The sequence below is a fragment of the Ambystoma mexicanum genome, chromosome 11, assembly GCF_040938575.1.
Source record: "Ambystoma mexicanum isolate Mex_15411 chromosome 11, UKY_AmexF1_1, whole genome shotgun sequence".
NCBI lineage: Eukaryota > Metazoa > Chordata > Amphibia > Caudata > Ambystomatidae > Ambystoma > Ambystoma mexicanum.
Window position 1 is genome coordinate 1,443,660,128 of NC_090934.1, and position 27,128 is coordinate 1,443,687,255.

At 44.8% G+C, this 27,128-nt stretch overlaps 1 protein-coding gene across 2 annotated transcripts in view; it reads right to left on the reverse strand.

The window, feature by feature from the left end:
- SLCO3A1 (solute carrier organic anion transporter family member 3A1) overlaps positions 1 to 27,128 on the reverse strand; it is a 677,321-nt gene that overhangs the window by 70,172 nt on the left and 580,021 nt on the right. The window contains exons 8-9 of one of the 2 annotated variants that reach the window (XM_069625077.1): positions 14,930 to 14,962; positions 14,566 to 14,741 (exon numbers count right to left, since the gene is read on the reverse strand). In XM_069625077.1, coding sequence (XP_069481178.1) covers positions 14,566 to 14,741; positions 14,930 to 14,962 — 209 coding nt within the window. The remainder of the gene's footprint in view (positions 1 to 14,565; positions 14,742 to 14,929; positions 14,963 to 27,128) is intronic. The other variant, XM_069625078.1, reaches the window with a different exon arrangement.

Below are 27,128 nucleotides of genomic sequence, written 5' to 3' on the forward strand. Positions count from 1 at the left end.
GCAAAGCTTCTGTAATCTGGCCCCTGATATTTGTGTTTCAAATTGGTTAGATTCAGTTACAACCAATGACTACTACTAGCCGGAATCAGATCTGAAGTGACATGACATGAACAAAGGCATGTTAAAAGAATATTAAGATTTTCAGCAAAAAAATCGAAAATAAAAGCACGATCTATTAAAAAAAAATGTTTTAAAAAAGTGAAGACTCCAAAAAAAGGTTTAGGCCCAGTCACACAACGAGGTACTTTTACATTTGTAAGCTGATATAATTGGAATGCAAGCTTTGCAAATACACCTGTTACATTGCCGGATCGATTGAATAATGCATGAGTGTGTTTAAACTTACTTTCACATGGGACTGGAACTAAAGACGACTGGCCTTTCTGTGGCCAGATAGCGATAATATTAGAACATGTTCAACAGTGTGTGGTGTGAAGGTCAGAAAAAGGTGTCAGAAGCTATGATTCAAGTGCAGAGCGCAGTGAAGTGGGATGTGGGAAATGGGTGCTACGAATGTAGGGGTGGAGCAGCTGCTAGTGCAGAGCGCAGTGAAGTGGGATGTGGGAAATGGGTGCTAGTAATGTAGGAGTGGAGCAGCTGCTAGTGCAGAGCGCTGTGAAGTGGGAAATGGGTGCTGGCAATGTAGGAGTGGAGCCGCTGCCAGTGCAGAGCGCAGTGAAGTGGGATGTGGGAAATGGGTGCTAGCAATGTAGGAGTGGAGCAGCTGCTAGTGCAGAGCGCCGTGAAGTGGGAAATGGGTGCTGGCAATGTAGGAGTGGAGCAGCTGCCAGTGCAGAGCGCCGTGAAGTGGGAAATGGGTGCTAACAATATATTGGTGGAGCCGCTGCCAGTGCAGAGCGCCGTGAAGTAGGAAATGGGTGCTAGCAATGTAGGGGGGGAGCTGCTTCTAGTGCAGAGTGCCGTGAAGTGGGAAATGGGTGTTAGCAATGTAGGAGTGGAGCAGCTGCCAGTGCAGAGCGCCATGAAGTGGGGAATGGTGCTAACAATGTAGGAGTGGAGCCGCTGCCAGTGCAGAGCGCTGTGAAGTGGGAAATGGGTGCTAGCAATGTAGGGGTGGAGCAGCTGCTAGTGCAGAGCGCCGTGAAGTGCCAAATGGGTGCTAGCCATGTAGGGGTGTAGCAGCTGCCAGTGCAGAGCACCGTGAAGTGGGAAATGGGTGCTGGCAATGTAGGAGTGTAGCCGCTGCCAGTGCAGAGCGCTGTGAAGTGGGATGTGTGAAATGGGTGCTAGTAATGTAGGAGTGGAGCAGCTGCTAGTGCAGAGCGCCGTGAAGTGGGAAATGGGTGCTGGTAATGTAGGAGTGGAGCAGCTGCCAGTGCAGAGCGCCGTGAAGTGGGAAATGGGTGCTAACAATATATTGGTGGAGCCGCGGCCAGTGCAGAGCGCTGTGAAGTAGGAAATGGGTGCTAGCAATGTAGGGGGGGAGCTGCTTCTAGTGCAGTGTGCCGTGAAGTGGGAAATGGGTGTTAGCAATGTAGGAGTGGAGCAGCTGCCAGTGCAGAGCGCCATGAAGTGGGAAATGGTGCTAACAATGTAGGAGTGGAGCCGCTGCCAGTGCAGAGCGCCGTGAAGTGGGAAATGGGTGCTAGCAATGTAGGAGTGGAGCAGCTGCTAGTGCAGAGCACCGTGAAGTGGGAAATGGGTGCTAGCAATGTAGGAGTGGAGCAGCTGCTAGTGCAGAGCGCTGTGAAGTGGGAAATGGGTGCTGGCAATGTAGGAGTGGAGCCGCTGCCAGTGCAGAGTGCAGTGAAGTGGGATGTGGGAAATGGGTGCTAGTAATGTAGGAGTGGAGCAGCTGCTAGTGCAGAGCGCCGTGAAGTGGGAAATGGGTGCTGGCAATGTAGGAGTGGAGCAGCTGCCAGTGCAGAGCGCCGTGAAGTGGGAAATGGGTGCTAACAATATATTGGTGGAGCCGCTGCCAGTGCAGAGCGCCGTGAAGTAGGAAATGGGTGCTAGCAATGTAGGGGGGGAGCTGCTTCTAGTGCAGAGTGCCGTGAAGTGGGAAATGGGTGTTAGCAATGTAGGAGTGGAGCAGCTGCCAGTGCAGAGCGCCATGAAGTGGGAAATGGTGCTAACAATGTAGGAGTGGAGCCGCTGCCAGTGCAGAGCGCCGTGAAGTGGGAAATGGGTGCTAGCAATGTAGGGGTGGAGCAGCTGCCAGTGCAGAACACCGTGAAGTGGGAAATGGGTGCTGGCTATGTAGGAGTGTAGCCGCTGCCAGTGCAGAGCGCTGTGAAGTGGGATGTGTGAAATGGGTGCTAGTAATGTAGGAGTGGAGCAGCTGCTAGTGCAGAGCGCCGTGAAGTGGGAAATGGGTGCTGCTAATGTAGGAGTGGAGCAGCTGCCAGTGCAGAGCGCCGTGAAGTGGGAAATGGGTGCTAACAATATATTGGAGGAGCCGCGGCCAGTGCAGAGCGCCGTGAAGTAGGAAATGGGTGCTAGCAATGTAGGGGGGGAGCTGCTTCTAGTGCAGAGTGCCGTGAAGTGGGAAATGGGTGTTAGCAATGTAGGAGTGGAGCAGCTGCCAGTGCAGAGCGCCATGAAGTGGGAAATGGTGCTAACAATGTAGGAGTGGAGCCGCTGCCAGTGCAGAGCGCCGTGAAGTGGGAAATGGGTGCTAGCAATGCAGGAGTGGAGCAGCTGCTAGTTCAGAGCACCGTGAAGTGGGAAATGGGTGCTAGCAATGTAGGAGTGGAGCAGCTGCTAGTGCAGAGCACCGTGAAGTGGGAAATGGGTGCTAGCAATGTAGGAGTGGAGCAGCTGCCAGTGGAGAGTGCTGTGAAGTGGAAAATGGGTGCTAGCAATGTAGGAGTGGAGCAGCTGCCAGTGCAGAGCGCTGTGAAGTGGAAAATGGGTGCTAGCAATGTAGGAGTGGAGCCGCTGCTAGTGCAGAGCACCGTGAAGTGGGAAATGGGTGCTAGCAATGTAGGAGTGGAGCCACTGCCAGTGCAGAGCGCCGTGAAGTGGGAAATGGGTGCTGGTAATGTGGGAGTGGTGCAGCTGCTAGTACAGTGTGAAAAGCTTGTTGGTTTTGATAGGACAGTCTGCCAAACATGTTTGTTTCGGTTAAAAAAGAATATATGTATAATTTTACAATTGCAATGAAATGAGGCTGAGAATTAGAAGTTAATGTTGGATGAATAGTCACCTTAGGGCCATGGGGAATTCAATAGTTGGGTTATATTCTCTTGCTCTACTCTTTTACTGTTTGGCAACTGCACTCTATAGGATCTAATGCACCTTTGCTCTATCTGTCCCTTTCTCTTTCTCTCTCTCTCTCTCTCTCTCTCTCTCTCTCTCTCTCTCTCTCTCTCTCTCTCTCTCTCTCTTTCACACATTCTTGTTCAAGTTATGTGTTATGTTATGTTATGTTAACTAAATTTGTTAAGCACACGTTCGCCCAAGGGCACCATGGCGCTGAAGCGTGATCAGGAGTTAACTTTCCAGAGTCTAAAACACAAGTGTTTCAGTGGTCGACGAAGGGAGAGTTGGTCCACGGTCTCACGCAAGGTGAGAGGAAGAGCGTTCCATGCCCTGCAGGTAACCACCGAGAAGGCACGCCCGCCTTTCTGAGACAATCTGAACCGAGGAACCACAACAAGACAAGCAGACTGTGAGCGGAGACAGCGAGTAGGGGTGTAGTGTGGAAATTTGGCCCGAAGATATTCAGCCCCATGCCATAAAAGGCATGGTGCACAATACACATGGATTTAAACAGGATCCGATTTTCCATTGGAAGCCAGTGGAGCAGTCTCAACAACGGGGCCATATGGGCTCCAAAAGGGGGGTGAAGAATGGCCCTAGCGGCAGAGTTCTGCAGTACTTGGAGCCGATGTATCAAGTAACATGGCTGTGCCAGATAAAGCGAGTTGCAATAGTCTAGCCCACACATAACAAGCGCGGTTACCACCGGCACCTGACTGTTTGCGGGAATGTATGGAAGGACTTTCCTAAGAATACAGAGCTTGAAGTTACGCGAGCAATACCCATGAGGAAAGGCACCGTGAGAGTAGGGAACATAGTGAAGAAGTGGACACCTCACAAAGTATTTCCAATTCAAATGCTATATTGGGAAGGAAATCATCTTGAGTTCCACTAATCTTGCAGTTCATGGGGATTTAGGCAGTGTGTAAAGTTTTACTAAGCTGACTAGTCGAATTACAAAATTGACTTACTTGAAGCTGTACACATGGCAATTGTGCAATAAAAATGTCTTAAGCAGGGCTGGTCTTATGAATATAGGCTCTGCATTTCCTCATCCACAATTTAGCGAAGGTTTGAATTTTAACTAGGGTCAAGGGTGTGAGAGTCACATATGTGGTTCAAGGGTATGAGTCTCAGGATGAATCTAAATAGATGCCAATGCACAGAGCACATGCTAGCAAATATTCACGTTGGTCCATGATGCTATTTTAATGGGCTGAGTTGCACTAAAAAATTAAGTCTACCATGAAACTAAAACACTAATTTACCCCTACCCATGTAACATTTAACAGACTCCCATAATAACATGTAGTGCAAACTAGTCCATGATATAAGCTGGATGCGGATTGATGGAAATGCATGATGCTCTGGAAATGGAAAAGGAAAAAATAATAAACTTACAGGCTTGAAGCTGCGCTGTGATGTACAGTGTGGAATGTGAGATCCGTTCTGCGAAAGACATAGCATTAACTCGGGGCAATAAACGCTGGATGGATGTAACAATTTTTCTTCAATGATGTAGTTTGTATCTCGGGTAAAGGCACAGAGGAAACCATGTGCTATTTTAAATTATCAAGGGGAGGTGCTTTTTGAGTGACACATGGGTTGTGTTTGAGACTGTTCCCTGAAATGTGCTGGCTGTGTGAATTTGTATGTTTAATGTATGTTATTTGAGATGGTCCTAAAGAGATCTCTGTGTTGCATTGTATGGTGTTTTATGCACTATGTGCATTTGTACATATAATATTAATTGATTTCAGATATCCCAGTGAGAAGGGAAAAATAAAGGGATAGGTGTACTTGATTCTTAAGTTGTCTCTTCTTTTTACCCTAGAAAAAGTATTGTTTTCCCCTTCAGTGCGCCAGACACCGGATGCACCGGATCTCTGGAGGATGCCACTGCAATGAAGTCCCCTGCAAAGCCCCCTGGACTGAAGAAGGGGGTGAAGATGATGACTCTGAAAGAAGTCCCATTTACAGAGGAGGTAGGTTGACACCAAGAACGGTTTCCGGAACAATTCCTGACTGACTGTTAAAGACTATTTTTTTAAATCATTTTTTACAAACTGATTTTTACTGATTCTTATATTGGACTGATGTCATTGCCACCGTTCTATGGACTTATGGTTATTGAAAGTGACAATGTTTTCCTGTAATATTTTACAGTTAAAAAAAAATCTAAAATCCAAAAAACACTAACAGATCATCAATCATATGAAGATAAAAGAAAAAAGGTGATCAAAACATAAAGATACAAAAAAGATATTTTTTCTTTTGCGCAATAATAGAGATATATTCAGAAATGTGTTCCTGTATGAATATTACCAATTGCATGCTATTTGTTGCTTGACTATTACGATCAAGGTAAAATCGTGCCAAGATCCAAGTTGGGATTATTGCATGTTTGTTTTTTTCCTGAAGTGATTTTGGATTATGTCCCAGCAGAAACAAAGGAGGGGGTAGGAATATAGGCTCTGCATTTCATCATCCACATTTTAGCGAAGGTTTCAATCTTAACTAGGGCCAAGGGTGTGAGACTCATAGATGGGAATCAAGGTTATGAGACTCAGGCTGAATCTAAATAGATGCCAATGCACAGAACACATGCTAGAAAATAATCACTTTACTCCACAATGCTATTTTAATGGGCTGCGTTGCACTAAAACAATTAACAGGACCAACAAAATAAAATTAACATGAAACTAAACATTAATTAACCCTACCCATGTAACATACAGACTCCCATAATAACATGTAGTGCAAACCAGTCTATGATATAAACAGGACGCAGATTGATAGACATGCATGATGCTCTGGAAGTGGAAAAGGAACATAATTTAAACATGCAGCCTAAAAGCAGCGCTGTGATTTAAAGCGTGGAATGTGAGATCTGTGCTGCTAAAGACATTGCATTGCCTCGGGGCAAGAAGTGCATGAGGGATGTAGCAATGTCACTTCAGTGATGTAGTTTGTATCTCGGTTAAAGGCACAGAGGAAATCACATGCTATTGCTTTTTGAGTGACACATGGGTTTTAAAAAAGGGTTTGAGGCAGAGAGGGATGGGCCTTTCTCTCACTCACTTAGAAATGGAGCAGAATTGCTGGAAAAGAGGGAAGATTCTTGCTGACTGTCTGCAGTGCTGCAGGCTGTCTGGCTCTCGCCTGGGTTGACAGTCCTTAGAAGAGCTGCAGTCTCGAGCAACCTTATCTGTGAATGACCCTGTGTGAGCCAAGCGGAAAGGCTGGGGAAGGACTTTGTGGATTACTGCCAAGCTAAGTCAGGGAATATCACTATGTGGGGTGAAATATAGACCCTGAATGCCAGAAATAAAGAGGTCACATTGATTTATAAATGCCCACTATAAAGGCCAGCACAGAAATGGGGATGTCAGACATAACGCCTATTGAACAAAAAACAGGCCTAAGGAAAGAAAGTGGGTGAATTTCAACAGTGTGAAGATATGCACAATGCATTGCAGCAAGGAAAAGAAAGACATTTGACTGACAGTGCCATTTCACTCAATCCATGGAGAGCACACTTTCACCTAAAGAGACAGCAGTGCATACATTATTGTCAATGTAATATCAGATTGTGCGCCAGTCATCGAAATTGAAATCAAGGTCCTTGCATTTACAAGAAATACAATAATTTCCTTTTTGTTTTTCCTTCATCCAAATGGCAGTAGCTAAGAGAAGTGCTCACTAGACTTTCAAAGTTTTAACATGGTTTACTCACATAACTGCCCTATGCATATGGACAATCCAGAAGTGATACTCATGTATTTTGAAACTGTGAAATTAAAGAAAAATAGTAATTATGGATAAGGCCCAGGTGCCTTATAAGATGTCATGAAAATCGCATTGTGTGAGTTTGAAGCGCCATTGCTTGCAGGGTACATGAGCCTGACATTTCTCCAAATATGAAACTTAACCTCCAAGACCTTTCCTGTGCTATCCTGGGGAGAGAGGCCTGGGTGTCACCATCAATCAGGGACATTACTGAAAAATATAGAAAGAAATACACTGTTCAGATGTAAACCATGGCAAGGACTGATAAGGCCATTCCTGTTCTTGCAGCAGATGTGACCTTGAGGTCACAATTCCCATAAAATGTCCATTAGAGTTGCTATCAGGGCCTCACAGGCCTTGAAGAGGGATAGGCTAAGATAAACATGAACCCTCTACTGGCTGGTCACATGTGTAAGGATAAATGAAACTTAGAGGAACAAAAGTGGGGGCTAGAGTGAGGAAAGCCTGTGAAGCTGGGGATTGATTAATAGAAAAATACATTTTATTGCATTAAAAAAGGCAGCGTTTATGCCACAACGGTCATTCCAGACTTTAATTAAATGTGACTGTAACCCTCTTTGAACCATGTTAAAATGAGGTTTGTGCGATCAACATAACTAAAGTTACTAATGAAAATTAGATTTGGGCCTTCCCTTGATTTCAATAGATTTGAAAGTTAGTGTGAGGGTGAAGGAAATAATTAACATGAAAACCATGAAGTGGTATATTTTTCACTGATACGGCTCCTGAATAAATGAAGAAAACCCATATCTCTGCATGCGAAGGACGTCCCAACTTCAGATTAGCATCATCTGATTTGCCTTAAAATGTAGTTCTTAAAAATATATTCATACATGTAAAGATTTGAAAAATTAGGATACCTGCCATGTTGATAGATTTTGTGAGTTTTGAACATGCCAAGCCCATTGACAGATTGGGATGACAAAGCTTTCTCCTCCCACAGCTGTCCTGATTCACTCCCCATCTCCTTGTCCTCTTAGTCGACAGGTGGGTAGAGAAAATCAACCAATCCCTTTTGCGGGAATCATGACAAGTATGTGATGTCATTTGCCCTGTAAGTAGATCAGTTTGCATCAGAAATGGGCTTTTTCACTTATTCCGGGAGGCAACCTGGTGCTGAACTCGTGCTAAAAACATCCCAGCAAAGAAGCCCAAATCTTGAATTGGAGAAAGGAACCAGGAGACATAGATGCTGACTGGGATCCCTTGGAGAATTCAAAGGAAACACTCCTTGGCTGACACCCTTGCTGGCCCAGAGTTGCCCTGCTGTTCCCGGATGTCCATTCCAAGACCTCTTCTGTAAGTATGGGAGTTTGCAAGGTGCAAAACGAAATTCCCCATTGATCCCCTTCATTTCAAATCACAAGTGTGAAGCCTGGTATTGCCTTTGCATGAGCCGGGTGCAAAACATAATTGCCCCCATTGTTCCCACTGTGTTCTGACCAGAACCACAAAGCCTTGCCTGTTCTTTTTAGGTATGGCAAACCAAATTTCCCATTGATTTTCTTTCCCTCATATTGTATCTGTGATTAGAATCCCCCAAACGATTTTCCCATTGTGATCCCACTCTCTTCCACTGGTCTTCAATTCGGCGGGGTCAAGTCTAAATGATGTATGCAGGGTGGGGGTCACTGGGAGATAAAGTAATACACCCAAATGAGCAATCATTGTGTGTCTGTCTTGAATTGTTCTTTTTCTGTATTGGTGGGTGATTTGAAAATACATTGTAACTGCACATCTCAGTATTATCTCTGTGTTGGTGCCTTTACGGAAGTCATTTCTGTTCTTGTGTTGCCAGAGCACTGGTGGCTGATGTTAGTCTGGTTGTAAAATTTGGTTTAAATAAATTAATAAATCTATATTCTTAATACACACCAGCCTGGTTCCTAGTCCATTGTGGCACTGGGTATTTGTTGGTGTTGTGTGTGAGACAGATTGCATGCCTTACCAAAGTGAACCTTAACAAAATCATAGTGATTTATTGTGCGCCACATTCATTGGGGGGGGAAAGGAACTCCCTGAGTTCAGTTTGACTGCATAATAAACCGCGACAGCAAACAGATTTAGGTGATTATACAAGTAATTGATGAGCTTGTTGAAGTGGATGATTTGATATTATATAGCATAGGTTAAATAATTCAGTTCATTTTTAGGCTCTGCATTAATAATAGTAATTTAAATGTGCCTGTAAAACTGTGATTATATTTCTCCAAGTTTTTCTGCAATTCAGAGTGATTTAGGCTTCGCCAGCTTTGTGTTAAGTTCAATGCCTTTAACAGGCAGAGCTCTGCACATTATCGCAGATAAAGCATTGAAATCTATTGCAGCAAAAACCTCGCTTATGTTGAATTACAACGTGAGTGCACATGTCATTCTGTGTAACTTGCATATTTCTAGTTTCTGATAAAAAATAATAATTTGAAAAAGTAATTTAATACTAAATATACTAAAAATACTAAAGCAAAGTTAGTCACAGTACATTGTTTTACTTTGAGAGGTTGAATGAATGTTTTGTATTTCATTTGCATGTTTAATGTATTTTGAAACAGAGCCAAAAAGGCATGAGAGTGATATTGTAAATACAATATCACAGGAGAGCTAAAGGCAATTATTCCGAGTGTACAGTGCAGTATTTGTTTACCGTTAGTGACCCTGCTGAAATCATTATTAGGCAGTGTTCTGAAATTAGTTTCACCACTATAGAAATACCGCAATATGTTTACCACAATATATTGCAAAGACATACAAAAAATACCACCATATCAAAATCCCACAAAATACCACGAGATGCTAAATATAGCCCAAAAAGATCTCTAACAGGTCTGTAGTCAGCCACTTGATTCATAAAGAGTATGGATATCATCCACTGCAATCCTGTTAAAAACAAGCATTGGCAACACCAACTATTTTGTCTGGTGTATAAGTATTGTGCGTGTGCAAGGTACTGCTTTTCTGTTCCCTGCTCACACCATTTTCAGCTGCTTTTATGGATGGCCAGTTAATATCACTATGGCAGTGCCTGGAACATGCCTTTTCCAACCCTACACCAAAGCCAAAACTGTTGGCATTGCCAATGCGTGTTTACCCATGAACCTGGTGCAACATAGAGGTAATATTGGAAAATACATAACGTAAGGTCTTTTGGCAGCTGAAGTATGTTCTCAATCGATGGTTTGGAGCACAGCACAGTCTGGCAATTTAGATAGATTAGCGAGTAACAGCTCTGGGAACATTTTGCTGACTTCAAGCAGAATCTGACAGTACGAGAGGGGGTGTTACCTCACCCACCGCCGCCCCCTTTTTGTTATCAAGATATTCCTTCAAGATGTGTAGTCTTTTTTATTTATTATACTTTTAGGGATTTTTAGGTAGTTGCAATTTCCAGCTAATGTTATATTTGAAACTGACTAAAAGGAATGGGCACAGCAAGATTAGACCTGATAAGGGCTGCGTAGGTTCAATAGGTCTGTCAGGCAAACTCCCTCTCTTGGTTATCTAACTTAATGAGGAAAAAGGTCAACATCAGGATTTTCCGCTAGTGATTACAACGTTATGTACAGTGAAATATATTGTCTGTGAACTTAGTTGTCAGCACAGGAGTAGCTAGCTCCAGACGGTGTTCAGTTGTAAGGAGCCTCTCAGCTTTTAAGCAGAGTCTGTAATTTACAGAAGTAATTAAGATGATAAGACATAGGAGAAATAAGCAGTGTTGCCTTAGTTACTGGAGAAGTAGAAATAATTGATACAATCTTATTTGTACATTTTTGCTCATAGTATCTTCACCACAGAGGTCAATGAGACTGCATCTATTCTTTTTTTCTCATTCCCCTTTTCCCACAGGGATGTGGGTGAATTGCAGGTTAGCTAGGCTGTGCTGAGGATGCCATGCACAGGGACTAGTGAGGGTGACCAGCTCCCACGGGAGCTTGGAGTGTACAGCCTAATCCCTAGCCACTTTCCCCAGAAATTGACTGCACTGTTGCACCAGGAGACAGCTGCAGGTTGCGTAATCCCCTGGCTCTGAGCTGGTAGCCCGAGTGCTCTAGTAGGCAGTCACCAAAGGGAGAGAGAGTTTGCAGGATTTGCATCTGCTGCCTCGAATGACAAAGATTGGATGATCTTAGTTAGACGTGGAAACAATGTCCCCCTTGCCCAAAATGAACCGCCATAAGACAAGGCGTGGACACACGCCAACACAGGGGTCACAGTCATGGCCCAAGCGATCCCTGCTCACTTTCCATTGTGTCCGAATCCATCTGGGTTTGATGCGTCTCATTGGTGGTGTAAATGACAAACGTTCAATCTTATGGTAAGGTTGAATTTCGCAGTTGACCACCACCTATGTCTTGATGTTGGTCCACACTCTACAAATGTACCTTTCCTTAATGTTTTGAATTACTGCACGAGGCATAGCATTTCTAGACATGGTGGGTTATTTATAATGCACTTAATACCCAGAGGTTCCTAAGCATGGATCCGGGGATCAAACCTGTGTTGCTCCGTGTCATCTTGCTTTCAAGGCGAGCACATGGATCAGATCGTTTTGAACAATAGGTCCATGAGGATCTTTTCCCCCTCCTCCTCGGCCGAACCATCACCAGTCCTATGTGGGGTCCCCCAAGGATATTGTGTTTCTCCCACACTCTATAATGTGTTCACCAAACCTCTATTTGACATACTTGACTATCTGGGGGTCACAAACACCAACTGTGCTGATGATACTCAGATACTCATTCCTATCACAGGTGACCACACTATAGACACTAAGGCGCTGAATGGGGTCCATCAAGTCATACAGGCTTGGATGGCCCAACATGAGCTCTCTCTCAATGATGACAAGACAGAGCTCCTCATCCTCGTCTCACAGAACCGGATTGATTAACAAATTGGACCCGGCCTTCAAAGCCTTCAACATTGATGGTAACACTATCCAGGTTTCTAATAATACCCAAACCCTCAGAATCTACCTCAATTCCACACTTTCGCTCAACAGACAAACTAACGCTGTCATTGCAGCCTCCACATACACCTGCAAACTGATCTCAGCCTGCTGCCCTTTCCTTACCACTCCTAACTGCATTACTCTCGCAAGGACATTAGTTATGTCTAAACTAGATTACTGTAATGCACTGTACCTAGGGACTAGTCATCCCAACCTAAACAAACTCCAGGTTACTCAAAACAATGCCATTAGGGCTGCCCTTAACTTTCCTAGACCTTCACACATCTCGGACACTAGACGAAGCCTTCATTGGTTATCGGTCACCCAAAGAATATCACTTAAAACGCTCGCTATCACACATACATTTGTGAACAATCAGGCCCCCACTTATTTGGTAAACCACTTTTTTCAGCACTCTTCTACATGCCCACTGAGATCTACCCAAACGTATAGTCTCAAGGAACCAAGATACAAACTTCAAAAAAGCTGGCGGGGTGAGTTTCCCTATCCTCGCCGCTAAATTATGGAACTCGCTGCCCAACCCCATCAGGAATGAGCCATCCTTCCACTCTTTTAAGCACAACAGCAAGACATGGCTGGTGTCCCAAGATGTCTAAAGTTGTCTTGTTGTACATTACCTCTGTATTTATACTGTAGCTTTCGTACTATGGTACTTTTTAGTCTGCTCTAAATTCTAGTTGCCTCCCTGATGTTTAGTCTCTAACATTTCTACCCACTGTCTACTAGACTGTGTACCTTTCACTCATGCTCCTTGTAAATTTGTGTAACTGCACCTTGTGGTTCATATGTAACTGTAACATAAGATATGCGCCCAGATGCCTTTGGGCCAGGCGCGCTCTACAAATAAAACAAATACAAATACAAAATACAAATACATTGCCCCTAAGCTATCCTCCTGCGGAGCATGCCTTGGTGATTGGTGATGGCAATTATAAGGTCTCTTTGTACTTTTAATCATGATCTTGCTTCTCAGTGAGATAGTCACTGCTTTTTATAATAAATATTAATATGGTGAATGAAAACAAGTGTTTTGGTTGGGTTCCTCACACTTTGTATTTAATTCAATTCAGTAAATCTGCTTATACATGTCTGTGTACATATGAGAGTGCCTGGAGGCTGCCCTTGGGTGGTAGCGGTGTGCAGTGTACATCAACAAGACACAACAAATCAGAAAAACATCTATGTAGTCATTAGTCAGCTTTTCTCTAAGTCCTCTACCATTGGCCAATGGTACCAAATTCAAGATTCAGTGTCTGACTAGTGGTATTTCTCCATTACATTTTGTGATCCAAAACACATATCAAATATAAAAAAACAATGTTGTCAAACATAGCACATATAAACATAAACAAATGTAAATACAGTATTTTTCATGTTCCATTAAATGCTTTATTCAATCCGACACATTTAAAAGCCTTAGGATGTCTGTGCAAACTCTGCCCATATGAGAAGCATGGCACCTCAAAGGACATGCATAGAGGGTGGAGAATCGATCCTCACGTAGAGTGACTGGGAATGGAGAAGAGGAGGAGACATGTAAGGGATGAAGAGGAATGTGAGCACAGCGCTGGGCACGGATGAGGGGAGACATGCAGGACCCCCAGAAGAGGAGGCAAAAAAGAGTGAACTCAGAGCGGAGCACAGAGAAGGGCCGTTCAAAGGGAGGAGAAGGAGGATAGCAGTGCACATCGCAGAGCAAAGAGAGGAGGAGGAGGAGAAAGAGGGCACAGAGAGGAGGATGAAGAAACTATGAACCCAGATCAGGGCCTGAAGAAAGCTGATGGAAAGGGGATAAGGCAATGGTAAAAGTGTACCAAACTGCAGTTTCAGCAGGAGAGAGGTAGGCAGAACGGTGTTGCTAGGTCTGGAAAAGACCCGGGGCTACTCTGATGTTGGAACTGTTGGGACTGGGGGCTAGCTAGCCTTTTGGTGTAGCTCCTGAGATTCTATCCGGGGCTACAACCAAAAGACCAGGGGCTATAGCCCCCTTAGCCCCCACCTAGCAACGCCTCTGGGCAGAAGCATTGTGCAACATGTGATAAGGGGTTGCAGCCGGGGCATTGCAGTAGTCTAAGTGACCGGTAACTAAGGCTCCTATCACAGCTTTACGCGTGCACAGGGACATGAATGAACACATTCTCGACATAGCATGGTGAATATGGTTGTAACAAGTAGAGGAATGGCAAACAGATAAAAATAAAAGTAGTGGAACACCGCTCCCGACTGTTCCCGCTCACTTCGATCACTGAGATAATGGAAGATGGCACCACACACACCTGTCCCAAAGCTGCAGCCTAATGCCCCCCCACCAAGCACCATCTTCATAAATCTCTCTCTGCTAGACCACCACGGGTGGGAACCGGGTGGGGGTGCAGGATAAGCATATAATACACTAAGACCATATAGCACATATTTAAAATCACAGGATAACAGAAAACATTAGTGGATGCATGCTTTCAAAGTAACAGACACATTCTGCATACCTGCCAAACACATACGTCCTTGTGTTCGCACCGGGTGTAAAAGCTTAGCTCTGCCCCCCAGGGCTTTTGCATTGAAAGCCTCACCTGATGAGAATGATAACCGATGGAGTCTGTGCCATTGCCCCGAGCATGCTGCAGACACACATGACACACAGGAATGTAAGGAAGGCCTCTTGGCAACCGGGGCTGGGGCATTTTCCGGGCACCACCGTCATATTGCCACCAGGAACATTGATGACGCAAGCACAGTCAGCATGGCTCTGTATGGAAGAGCAAGGCAAGTCGTTATACAGAACCATGCTTTACAGATGAAAGCATTTGATCAAGATCATATCCCAAAAAGTAATTAGAATTCTAAGGTGCTCTAATAACTGACCCCTGATTAATTAAGCGATTAATTCATTTCATTTTCATAGTTTCTAGAAGAGAGTGAGATGAGATAATTTACCTTTTTGGGGGGTTCTGCTCTCTTTTCGATTCCCTAAGGCAAATAAAATGTGGTTCACCAAAAGTTTAGCAAGAATGAAGGTTTATCAACATGCATTCATAGGCATACAAAACTCATTTCATATATATTCATTTTTCAAATTGCCACAGGGAAGACGTTTAGCCTCAAAGTGCAAGTCCTTGTCACTTGTGCTAACCCCTCTTCTGTGTCTTTAAGGATTTAATGTTTATATTTAAGTAAATAGGAAGAGCACGTTTACATTTTCAAAGACTTAAAGTTTACATTTTCAAAGACTTTAAGTTTACATTTTCAAAGACTTTAAGTGTCCATGTTCAAAGCCTTGGCTGGTATTCATTCTGAATTAGTGGGAAAGAAAAGTACTAAATAATCAGGGAACATGAAATCCTAAACTATCATTAAACAACACCAACGCTGTCCTTTCCTAAATTCAACATTCTCATACTGAAGCCCTTTGATGTACTTTTTATCTTCACAAGTTAATTTCTAACAACAACTGTCATTGCACTTAATCCATCACTCCTGAATTACCAATATCAGTATTGTTTTCATAGGTGCATGCACAATTACAATAATTCTCTCTTGATGGCAGTTTGAATCACGACTCCTGTGAATTGTTACACATTTGCAATACAAAATAAACTTGAGCATAGATCAGAAAGTATAATTGAATATCACAATGGATTTGAATATCTTCCAAATTTGAATGCATAAATATATTTTTACTTGAATGGCCTTGCAATATGGAACACTAAAAAACATGTTCAGGGTACAAAATGCCATTAATGTACATGTTTGTTATAATTGACAGCACACAGTCCCAGCATTGCCTCTCCCTGCTACTTAATTTCTCTAACATCTCGCGGTACCCCACGCGGCCATGTTTGCCAAGTTTAGAATGCGCACCCCTTTTTTATCACAAAGGGTGCGAGTTCTCGATGTTGCTTTCAGTGTTATTTAAAAACGCTTGTTTTTGACAACGTAGATCAGTCAATGATCAAACTCAACAAATTTTGAAGGTTAGTATCGCTGCGTATGGCATAACTTGCTACATGTGAAATATGTTACTTTTCTTTTTTGTATAGACACAAAAATGGCAACATATTTGCACATGATGTTGTGGAATAGAGTTATCTACCAGCACCTTTACACGAAGAAAATCTCTTTCGTATTCACAATGAAAAGCCACTATTTGTGGGTGGCTCATAGACAAACTTGAGAAAGCTATCAGTCAGATTTGCAAAGACCTTTTACAATGGCGCGGTCCCATTGGAAATCACTTTTTAAATCAGGCCCGTGTGGTGGTAGAACGGTGCAAGTCCCCATTTTAGGAGTTAGTAGAACTCCATGGGGTTTTTGGTGGAATTACTATGAGTGGTAATTCTGCCACGATAATTCCACTGATTTTGGGCGTTAAAGTGGAGGATTCACCAAATCCGCCACTTCAACGCCAAACTTGGGATTTGACAGAGTTTTAAAATTGGCAGTAATTCCCTTACTGCCTGAAAGAGTAATAACCCTCAGTTTCTTACCGCTTCGCCAAACTTGGAATGAGGCCCACAGTATTAAAACAGGGAGCAAAGGGAGGATACCATAACCAGGGGCAAACATTTCACTTTCGCCCACTCTTCCCGACGGGCAGAAAAGCAGAGGATCCACTGTGTAGTTCCTACATGAGGCTGCTGGGGGGCTTCCAGCAGATACACTGAGGCTTAGCACTGATGAGAGGTGAGCCCCGTTGGGGCCCGGCATATTGTAACTGCACAACGCAGTGAAGTGCGCTCTAATATTCACCATCTGCATTTCTGGGCTATGCTCTTCACTTCAATCGATCATGCCTACAACACAGGGGCTGCTTTCTTGCATAATTGTGTTCTCTGCCACAATGAGCTTACTGCCATCGCAGCTTCCATCATGGCTGCCATGGTTCCTAACTAGCAAAAGTGTTGTGCAGCCTGCCCTGCCTCCTCATTGGATTGGGTACGCCTCTGCACATCAGGGCCAAATGGGAGCCGGAAGGCGTAAACTGGCCCTCAACTCAAAGGCCCACATCAAAGGTCCTGTCCATGCCTGTCCGGGCCGAAGAGGGCCTGGAGGGCCCTCCACCTTTTTTGATCCCTGAGCCATGAAGAGCTTCCCAAAGCAGCCAGTGCCTAGACGAACGTGTGCCCTTGCACCTCCAAGCTCTGCCCACAACATCAAGTGAGAGATGGCTGAACTCCCCCACTGCCTCCTCCACTAACAAACCTGACCTGTTACTTCTTCCTCTCTCTGACATTCTGTCTGACCTAATCTTCCTCTTCTTCATTGCATGTTTGTGCCCTGCTTGAAGTTCGAATCTAGGTGTGTGATTGTAACTTCTTGCACACCACATTCTGCATTGCATTTTCTGTGCCCCCCGGATTCTTGAACCTAGGTGTGTGTGATTGTAACTTCTTCCACCCCATATTTTGCATTGCATTTTCAGTGCCCCTTGAATTCTTTAACCTAGGTGTGTGTGATTGTAACTTCTTGCACCCCACATTTTGTATTGCATTTTCTGTGCCCTCTGGATTCTTGAACCTACGTTGTGTGATTGTAATGTTTTGCACCCCACATTTTGCATTGCATCGTTGTGACCCTCCTGTAACTACTAGGCCATATGATGGGTTTAAGCTAGGACTGTGCAGTGCAGCCACCCCTCTTTCCTAGAGCTGTCCTCAGCTACTCTGTTGGAACTTACCATCTCTCCTATCTTCTCTAACTGCTACACTATCGCCTACCGACAGTCACTCATGAAGTCAGATAAAGCACAGAAAAGACTTCTTGAATGCCAACCATGGCCTATCTATTGCAGACACCTATGTCAGTGCAACTTCCAGACAGGTCTTCACCGATATCCTCTTCTCTGTTTTCTTCCCAGATCTATGACTCCTCATCTCATCTCTACTCTCTCCCTTTCACATCCTCTCCCATTGATGGTGGCACCAAGCTTGAAGTCCTCTTGGCATGCTTCTCATCATCACGCTGTATAATTATTATCAACCACACTGGCACAATCTTGGTTCAGGGTCCTCAACCCAACCTCCTTCTCTTTGACTGGCGCCTGCCATCCCTCATTAACCTCCTTCCTTCACCTGTCTCTCCCTCAACTACTCTCTCTGTCCCTCCCCCTCCGACTGGTGTAGCACACCCATGTACTCCTCCTCAGAAACCCTTGAAAGGTGGAGACCTCCTTCACCTGGCCACACTTCAACCAACAAACACTCTGCTGACATCTGCCTCCTTCTTGTAGACATTGACCTTGACATTCTCGCTCTTACCGAGACGTGGTTCACTGGCAGCTCAGCCACTGCTTTTGAATCCCTTCTCCATGATGGCTACAAGATCGTCTCCAAGCCACAACCTAATCGTGCTGCGTGCAGAGTTGCCTTCATTTTCCCAGAGTGGGTTCCTGCCTCCATCATACCCATTCAGCCTTACTTCTTCTTTGAGAGCCTGGTCTGTAAGTTGGTCATCTCTCCATTCTCCTCTCTGATCATTGTCATGATCTACAGCCCCCCTAGCACTACCATCCTGTTTATCTCTGAATGGGCTGACTTCTGCTCATCTCTACTCACTACAACCTCCAAACTCCTTCTCTTGGGGGACTTCAACATCCATTTGGACTCCCATATCAAACCATCCACACTCTTCCTTGACCTTTGCACCTCTCTCTCCCTCACCATTCTTCCGTTTGGTCCAACCCACTCGGGAGGATACACTCTTGATCCCCCAATCCTCTCTGGCCTTTCACCACCCCCCCTCGGATACACCTCTCTAATGGTCAGACCACTCTCTCCTTGCGTCTTACTTGGGTACCCTCAGCTCTCTGACTGAACCTCCTCCAGCCCTGCCAATCTCATTCACAAACATCCATCTGATGAAATGAGTGTCAGCTGCTGCCTTCTCATCCGCCTTCATCCCCTCCTCCCCCACCACTGACTCTAACTCTGACCCTGCTCTCAGCAACCTCCATCTGGCCATTACTAAGACTCTGGAAATTCTTGCCCCAGTCATGAGGATCTGCCTGAAACCTGCCTCTAAGCATAACACCTGGTACGACTCTGAACTTGCAGCCCTGAAAAGCAAGTGCAGAGCTGCGGAACAGAAGTGGCAAACCTTAGCCTCAACTTTTGACAAACTAGCCTGCTCCAAAGGTTAAACAGACTCTCCATCATTGCCAAGAAAAGGACCCACATCCAGGCACAGGTATCTGGTACATCCAACAACAAATCTGCAGGGAACTAGCCAACCCTTCTGCAGTCTCCTCCTCCTCCCCTCTTCCTTCCCAGGCCCTCTGAAAAACACTGGTCACACACTTCACCACCCAAGCTCTGGACATCCGGAACACCCTTGATACCCCAACTGCTCCCCCACTCCCTTGCCTCCTATGACTTTGCACCCTCTTTACTCTCTCTCCTCCTTCTCTCCTGTCTCTCTCCTTCTCTCCTGTCACACCTGATGAGGTCACTGGAGATGTATGCTCTATGAAGGTCTCCTCCAAACCGGTTTCCCCTTGCTCTGCCAGACCCATCAAGGACAACATTGGCCTTCCCCCAACTTACCTCATACACTGAACTTGTTGGCAGTCTCCACGACCATCAATCTGGATTCCAAGCATCCACAAGCATGGAAACCGCTCTTCTGAACACCCGAGAAGAACTGCTTGCATCTCTGTATTCTACCTCTGCAGCTGTCCTCATTCTACTCGATTTCTCTTCGGCCTTTGACATGGTCAACAACTCCATCACCAAAAAACGGCTCCATGACACCTTGGGTATATCGGAGCGGGGACTGGACTGGCTGAACTCCTTCTCAACTGACCGTCTGTCCCAAGTTATTCTGGGCACCTTCATCACGCCTACCTTCTTCTTCCTTGTGGTGTCCCTCAGGGCTCCAACCTATTGCCGTGGCTCATTAACACTTACCTTACTCTGCTGGCATGCATCATTTCCTTCTTCTCCAACTTCCAGGGCTATGCAGATGACACTTAACTCTTCTTCAAACTTCCTGCTGATACTCTTGTGTCTTCCATCATCTCGGACTGCCTATCTGTTATCCAGTCCTGGTGCACATCCAATGATCTCTGCCTCAATGCCAGCAAGACTGAGATCCTTCCTATCGGGGCCCCGGCCCCATCTTTCTTCCCCTCACTCTGGCCATCCTCTATGGGCTCTCCATCATCAAAGCCAAAAACCTTGGAGTCATCTTTGACTACTCTCTCGCCTTCCTCCCTCACACCCAGGACATTGCCAAGTAGTCCAACTTTCAACTCTTCTTTCTCAAAGGAAATCTCCTTTTCTCACTTGCCCCAGAAGCTCAATGTTACCAGAGCTCTGGTTCTTTCTAGGCTTGACTACTGCAACAGCCTTCTTTTGAATATACCTTCTTCCTCTCTACGACCTGTGCAGCTTATCCAGAATAGGTCAGCAAGACTGATCCTTGGCCTCAAGCCCAGGAACTGCATCTACCTGCCCTAAAAACTCTTCATTGGCTCCTGGTTGCTGCACAGATTCACTTCAAATCCCTCTGCATCATCCACAAGGCTGCCTGGGGTCGAGGACCATGCTATCTGCAACTTGCTATCAGTAAATATTCTCCTTCTAGACCGCTGTGTTCCTCTGGGACCAAATCCCTTTGTGTGAAGCGGTTTGCTAAACAGAGGTCCAGAGGCTGATCTCTTGTTTCAGCAGGCTCCCTCCTGTGGAACAGCCTCCCACTTCCTCTTTGTCTTGAGCTGGACCTCCTCAATTCCGGAAGCTCCTCAAGACTTTCCTTTTCACTTCCTCCTTCCCTTCTTCCCTCCTCTGCTAACTTCACAGTCACTACGATTGGTGACCAGGGCCCTTATGTATCCTCGGGCCCTGGCCTCCCATACTCAATCGCCTCAGCTTCTACCTACACACAGCACTTGCCCGGCACCAGATGGCCTACCCCACTGTAGGCCTTCACTTATCCAATTACTGAAGCTCAATGCTCCCTAGTACTTACTGTAGCTGGGACTTACATCTGCTGCTCACCCACAAGCATGGACATTCCAGCACTTACCCCCGCCCCACTTGCTCCTGCCCTCTTCCCTCTCTGCACTTGCACGTTCTGAATACTCACAAGGCCTAGTAGTTTCGTCTTTATGCTCCATTGTATATATTGTTTGAATCCCTGTTGCCATGTGGGCGCTTTGAAACACAATTTACTTGTTGTCTAAGCACCTAACAAATGCACAATAAATAAATGTTAAAAGAGACATAGCGGACTAAATGAGCAAACATTTGTTTTTAGAAAAGCTTCATATAATGCATGAAAAGCGTTAACGAATGCAAGATATCATGAGCCAGAACCATCAAAGCAATGTTGTGTAAGCTGAAAGCATCGTTTGCAGACTCTGGATTGGCAGCTGAAACCCCAGGTAGACAAGCAGCACTCCTAATGTGTGTTATTTACTTCAAGAGGAAATCCTTAGCCAGCAGATTTTTTTAAGAAAACATGTCCATCAAATATTTCTTTGAAGTGCACTTAATATGTTCCCATCACTGGAAAATGCAAAAGACAGCATGGTGACCTGACATTAGGAATCCCTTCTTCTTCTCGGCTCGCATTAACCGCTTGACAACCACGGGTGGAATGGGAACCAAAAAAAGGCCTGGGCACATTTTTTTCAAAATGGCCCCAAATTACACAATTTCAGCAAGCCCAACCCCTTTCCTATCAGATCATTTGGGAATAAACACACACAAGATGCCCAGGGTACAGAGGCCTACTGCAAAATCTCCAGAATTCTCTATCAGCCACTCCACCGCTCTTGACAACTTTTCAGATGTTTGCAGCCAGTCACAGCAAGTCAGTCATGAGTGCAAGTGATTACATCAGATACCTCATCCACAGCACATGGAGGGCTTGACTGAGGAAATGCCACAGCTCCAATAATAGCATCCAGCCATAAGATCATCTACTCAACATTCCTACTACACAAACAATAACATGAGTTGCTCCTATCATTTATACTAAACTCTCTGCACAGTTTCAACTTATTTCTGGGAATCTTTCCACCCTGCTACAAGGTGTTCTGCATTAAACCCAATTTAAAAATCCTACTACTGACCCTAACAGTCCCTCCATCCCTCTTGTACACCCACCCTAAAATATACACAAAAGGGTGTTCTTTAACTACAACGTCATCTACGTAGAAGATCACCCTCTAACGACACTCTCCTATATAGGTTTTGCGATAAACACTAAACCGAAACCGCTCTTGAACAGGAATCACATGTTCTAACCTCTTCACACTCTCAAGCTTCTCTTCCTTGATCTCTCTGCCACCTTTGATACGGTCGGCCAACCCTCCCTCCACCTAACAATCTACTTGCTTTGTTTCAAGGACAACATGCCTGACTGGAAGGTCCCTTATCTCTCTGACCACCCCTTCTCCATATCGTAGCATTCTGAAAAATCCTCTCCCATCCCAGTGGGTATTCTTCTAGGATCCACCCTAGACGCCTCCACATTTCCTCACTGGGTACATGTATTTCTCTCTTTGGCTTTCACTACCATCTCTCTGCTGACAACACTCAGCTCTTCGTCTTCTTTCCAACTTTCATGCTAACCATCTCAGAGCACATCACAAATTGCCTCTCAGCCATTCCCTTGGATGGCTGTAGGCTGCCTGGTTCTTAACTACTCAAAGACTGAATCCATCTTTCCCCCAGCCTCTAAGGCAAAGCCCACTCTCTATTCCCCATGACCTTTCCTTATGACTTCCGAATAGAATATTTGGGTCATCCGTATTCCAAAGCAAACAGGGACCGGGGTATTGCGAACCAGATGTAAACTTGCAAATAGTCGCCTATTATATGAAAGGAGTAATGCTTTATCTACACCCTACAAAAAGCATGCTGTAGAAGTAAATGTGACATATAGAAGTTTAAAGTAAAATTTAATGAAGGCAGTTTGCTGTTATTACTCCTTTACTAATGACCATCAATGCTATTCTACGGTAGGCAGTGTTTCCCACCACTATGAATTCTGGCCAAATTTGACCTCCTTTGAAAAAGATAAATCTGAACCCCTAAAAGTGGGGACATTTTAAGCCCTCCACCCATCTTTCTTGTCTCGATAAATTAATTAATGAAGTAGTAGCTAGTCCACTACAGATGAATTTGAAGTATCAGCCATTCCTTATAACTTATTGCAGAAACGATGCAGCAACATTCTAGGCTGTAGACAATGCTTTGCAAATGATGAATGAGTGGGACCCTGCCTACATGCAGTTTTGGACTACACAGTGGCGTGCGATTAGTCAGCAATAGAAATAAAATATCAATATCAACCATGAGGCCCCCCTCTCCATAGTTTCCAGGTGCATTGGATTTTGACTGGCAGTCCTGGTTTGGATTAGTTCCTTCTGGATGGAGTCAGCTTGTCCAGATAGAATTGTCCAAGCCCCCCTAGCCCGTGAACTGTGAGGTGCCTCTGGGCTTGATTTTGTCACTAATGATTTTTAATATGTCCCTGGGGACACTAGAGGGTCTTCAAAAGGAATGGGGTATCCATCCATTAGCATGTGGGCAATAAAGAATAACTCTTTAGGTGTCATCCACTGCTAACCTTCACTCCCTGGAGGTGTGCCTGGGCTGCAGTGATACATGGACACCCTCACTCTTGCTGAAGTTGGGGTCTCTGGAAACATAGGTGATGGTAATATCACCTGGAATATGAGAGGATCATTCAAGATCGGTTAATGGCAGTGAAACGGACGCTGTCAGAGGGTGCCAAAACATAGTTTGCATTCTAGCTCCAATGACCAATGGTAACATTTTTCTTGAGAAAAGAATTCCGAGAGCTTACATTCAACCCCATCTTCCGAGGTGGATTACGCCATTTCTACCGGCAGGGAATTGTAGAACTGTGGTTCAGGTTGTGGTGCTTGCCCAAGTGCCAAGAACGAGATGCTCGTCCGTTTTGCATAGACTTGCATGATAGCCTGGCCCTTAAGAGGGCCAATGCAGTTTTGATGGGCTTAACTAGGACAGCATCAATCCCATCAAAAATGGTCTTTCAGGCAGCAGCAAAATTGGTAGTGGGGGAAAGAAGTGGGGAAAAGAAGTTGAGATCATTTGTCACCTATACTAGAGTTTTAAAGGTTGCCGTCAGAAGTATCTGTGGTGTTTAAAGTAGGCAGTCTCATCTAAAAGGCAATACAGCAGGAAAAACAACCTATTTAGCCCAGAGGTGATGCTAGGTGGGGTTTAAGGGGCTATAGCCCCAGGTCTTTTAGTTGTAGCCCCAGATAGAAGCTCAGGGGCTGCAACCAAAAGGCTAGCTAGCCCTGACTCACGCCAGTCCTGACATTAGTGTAGCTCTGGATCTTTTCCAGAACTAACAACACCCCTGTGTTTAGCTGCAAGCCTCCAGATACAAGTTGGAGCCTTAAGTGCTGAAATTCAGAGACTGGATATTCCAAAAGAAAGAGGACAAAACACGGGAGAAAGTAATCTCCAATTCTGCTCCTATTTTACGGATCTCTGTTCCTCCTTACCTACGCTTAAGCCCAATGTTATTAAGTTTTAAACACGAGTTTACACCTCTACTCTTTCAAAAACATTGAGTAATATAAACCATTCTCTGATCATTTCATTATGTGATAAATATTATAGGTTATGTATAACATGCTTAATACCCAGCGGTTTCTAAGCGCGGATCTGGGGATTGAACCTGTTTTGCTCTGTGTCATTTTGTTTCCAAGGCGAGCATGTTGCCCCTGAGCTATCCGCCCGATTAATCAATAATAAAACGGGCGATTATAGTGCTGTTATTTAATGGCTCGTTATAGATGACATGCCGGAACAAACTGTTTAGGTGCTTTTTCAGTTAAATGTAATTAATACCCATTGCACACTGGAATTTCAGAGAGACATTTGTATTTGAATAAACTGAATTCATGCAATGGCACAAGATGAAAGACATGTGTGCAACAAAAGTGTACCAGAAAAGTAATGGAACTGTTACTGCGGCGGCGGAGAAAGTAGGAAGGAAGGGAGCGACGTGCAACGCTTTGTTCAAGGGGTGCGGTCATGCTGGCTGACAGCCAATTGAGTTGAAATAGATTTCAGTTTAGCTGTAACTGATATTTGGTGGTAAAGTGGAGAAGTGTGCTTTAACTACACAAAGAACAGAGCTGGAATGGTGAAAATGGTTGCAAAAACTAGCAAAGCTGTAAATATTAAAAAATAATAGTATTGGAACACCGCTCCCGACCGTTCCTGCTCACTTTCGACGACTGGTGTGCAACAAGAGCCTTTTAACACACTCTTCTCGCAATAAAGTCAATAGCTATAAAAATGCGGAGCCAAAGAAGACGACTGGATAGGATGTGCACTATTGATCCATGTGGATGCCTCCAGGAGTGCGGCCTCTGTCCACTTATCCCACAGGCCTCTCTTTTGCGAGATTATATTAGGAGCTGGGTTGTGACAAAAAATAATAACTCCGAAAATCTGCATGTGAACCCCTGTAAACCGTTCCTGCAACCCGATACGCTGCATATGCGCACCCCTAAGTTAGATCGGAACCCTGTCTGCATGCACACACCCCTAAATTCAACATGCAATCCCACCTATGTGCTGTCATTCCTATGCGCAAGTGTCTGTCCGCCTGCTTTTGAGGTGGTGTAGACATCGAGGAATTTGCATGGGCATTTCTCTGCCGAGAGGCTGCGCGGGTGGTTCAGTGAAAACATGTCGTTTGGCGAAATTGTGGGTGTGCGAGGGACTACCTGCGGTATGGGCCTCATACCACCAACTTTTTGGCATGTAGTTCCCCATTTTCTGTGTTCCGCCCCCTCCACAGTCCTCTGTGCAAGCCACACCCATGCTCTGCATGGCCTCTCGCGGAAGGCGCTCGACGGCTCACAAAGACGTGCTGGGCCTGCGCAAACTCAACTTAAATCCAGGAAAAGTACCGCACATTTGATTCCATGAATCGACTAACAGGATTAGGCACTCAGTTTGGCACGCAAGTCCCCTTTTTCCTGTGCAAATAATTCCATAAATCCGGCCCTTAGCTCCCTGACATTTTCCAATTAAATGTTTCCATAATTTGACATCTGTCTTCACTCTTGAGCCTCCTTCGAGATCCCATTACACGCAAGGTACCCAAGATGTTCATTCTGAAACTAAAATATGCCATTCGGATCCTGTGATACGGACACACATGTAGATACCCTGGCGTTTCACCAGCTGCTTGCTTATAATGCTTGGACGCTTTGTATTTCTGTATGTTCTCAATGTATACACCAATCCCACAACCTTACTTTCATTTTGATCATTGTTGGGTTAATGATCAAATCTTCACAAGTGGTCCCTACATTCCCTAAGGACGAGTATGCTCTTCTTTATTGCATAGACTTGATGAAAGCTCAGCAGTTAAGGGGTTAAACATTCTACATACGATTGGTTCAACATATCTGATGCCCCGGTAAAACAGATATTTCTTAGGTCTGCATACAATGATTGGGTGCATTCAAAATGTTATGAAATGACATGAATTTCTCATATGCTACAATCGAATCTAATGAATACAGGCCCAATTTAGTTTGAATGGACCCAATTATAATTACATATCTCAGTTTGAGCAGAGGGCTTTGTATGTGAGATGTTGTCCTGGGAGGATAGCTCAGCAGCAACGTGCTCGCCTTGGAAGCAAGACGATACGATGCAACACAGGTTCGATCCCTGGGTCCGCGCTTAGAAACCTCTGGGTATTAAGTGCGTTATAAATAACCAATCATGTCATATCATATGTTGTACATGAATGAAGCCACTATTTGCCTTCTTTAGAAGGTGGTAGATCTGGTATTGTCGGCATGTGTTGACATTTTGTTGGGGCACTGGGCTGGCAGTGAAGCCGTGGAGGTTCAAAGCAATTAACAGCTCGAGTGCAGGAAGTCAATCCTTCATTAGTCTCGCTATCAGCCACCCATGCAGCCTCAGCGATGTCTTTAGTAATCATTAGTAAGGGCGGAAAACACAACTTTTGTGGCGGGGGTACCAATAAGACCCAACAGGAAAAGCTGGTCTAATTAAGTCCCTCCGCTACAGTCCCCTTTCACTCTGCACTTATGGGCCACCCTGTGGCAGCACTTATTCAGTTACCTGCACTCTCCCCC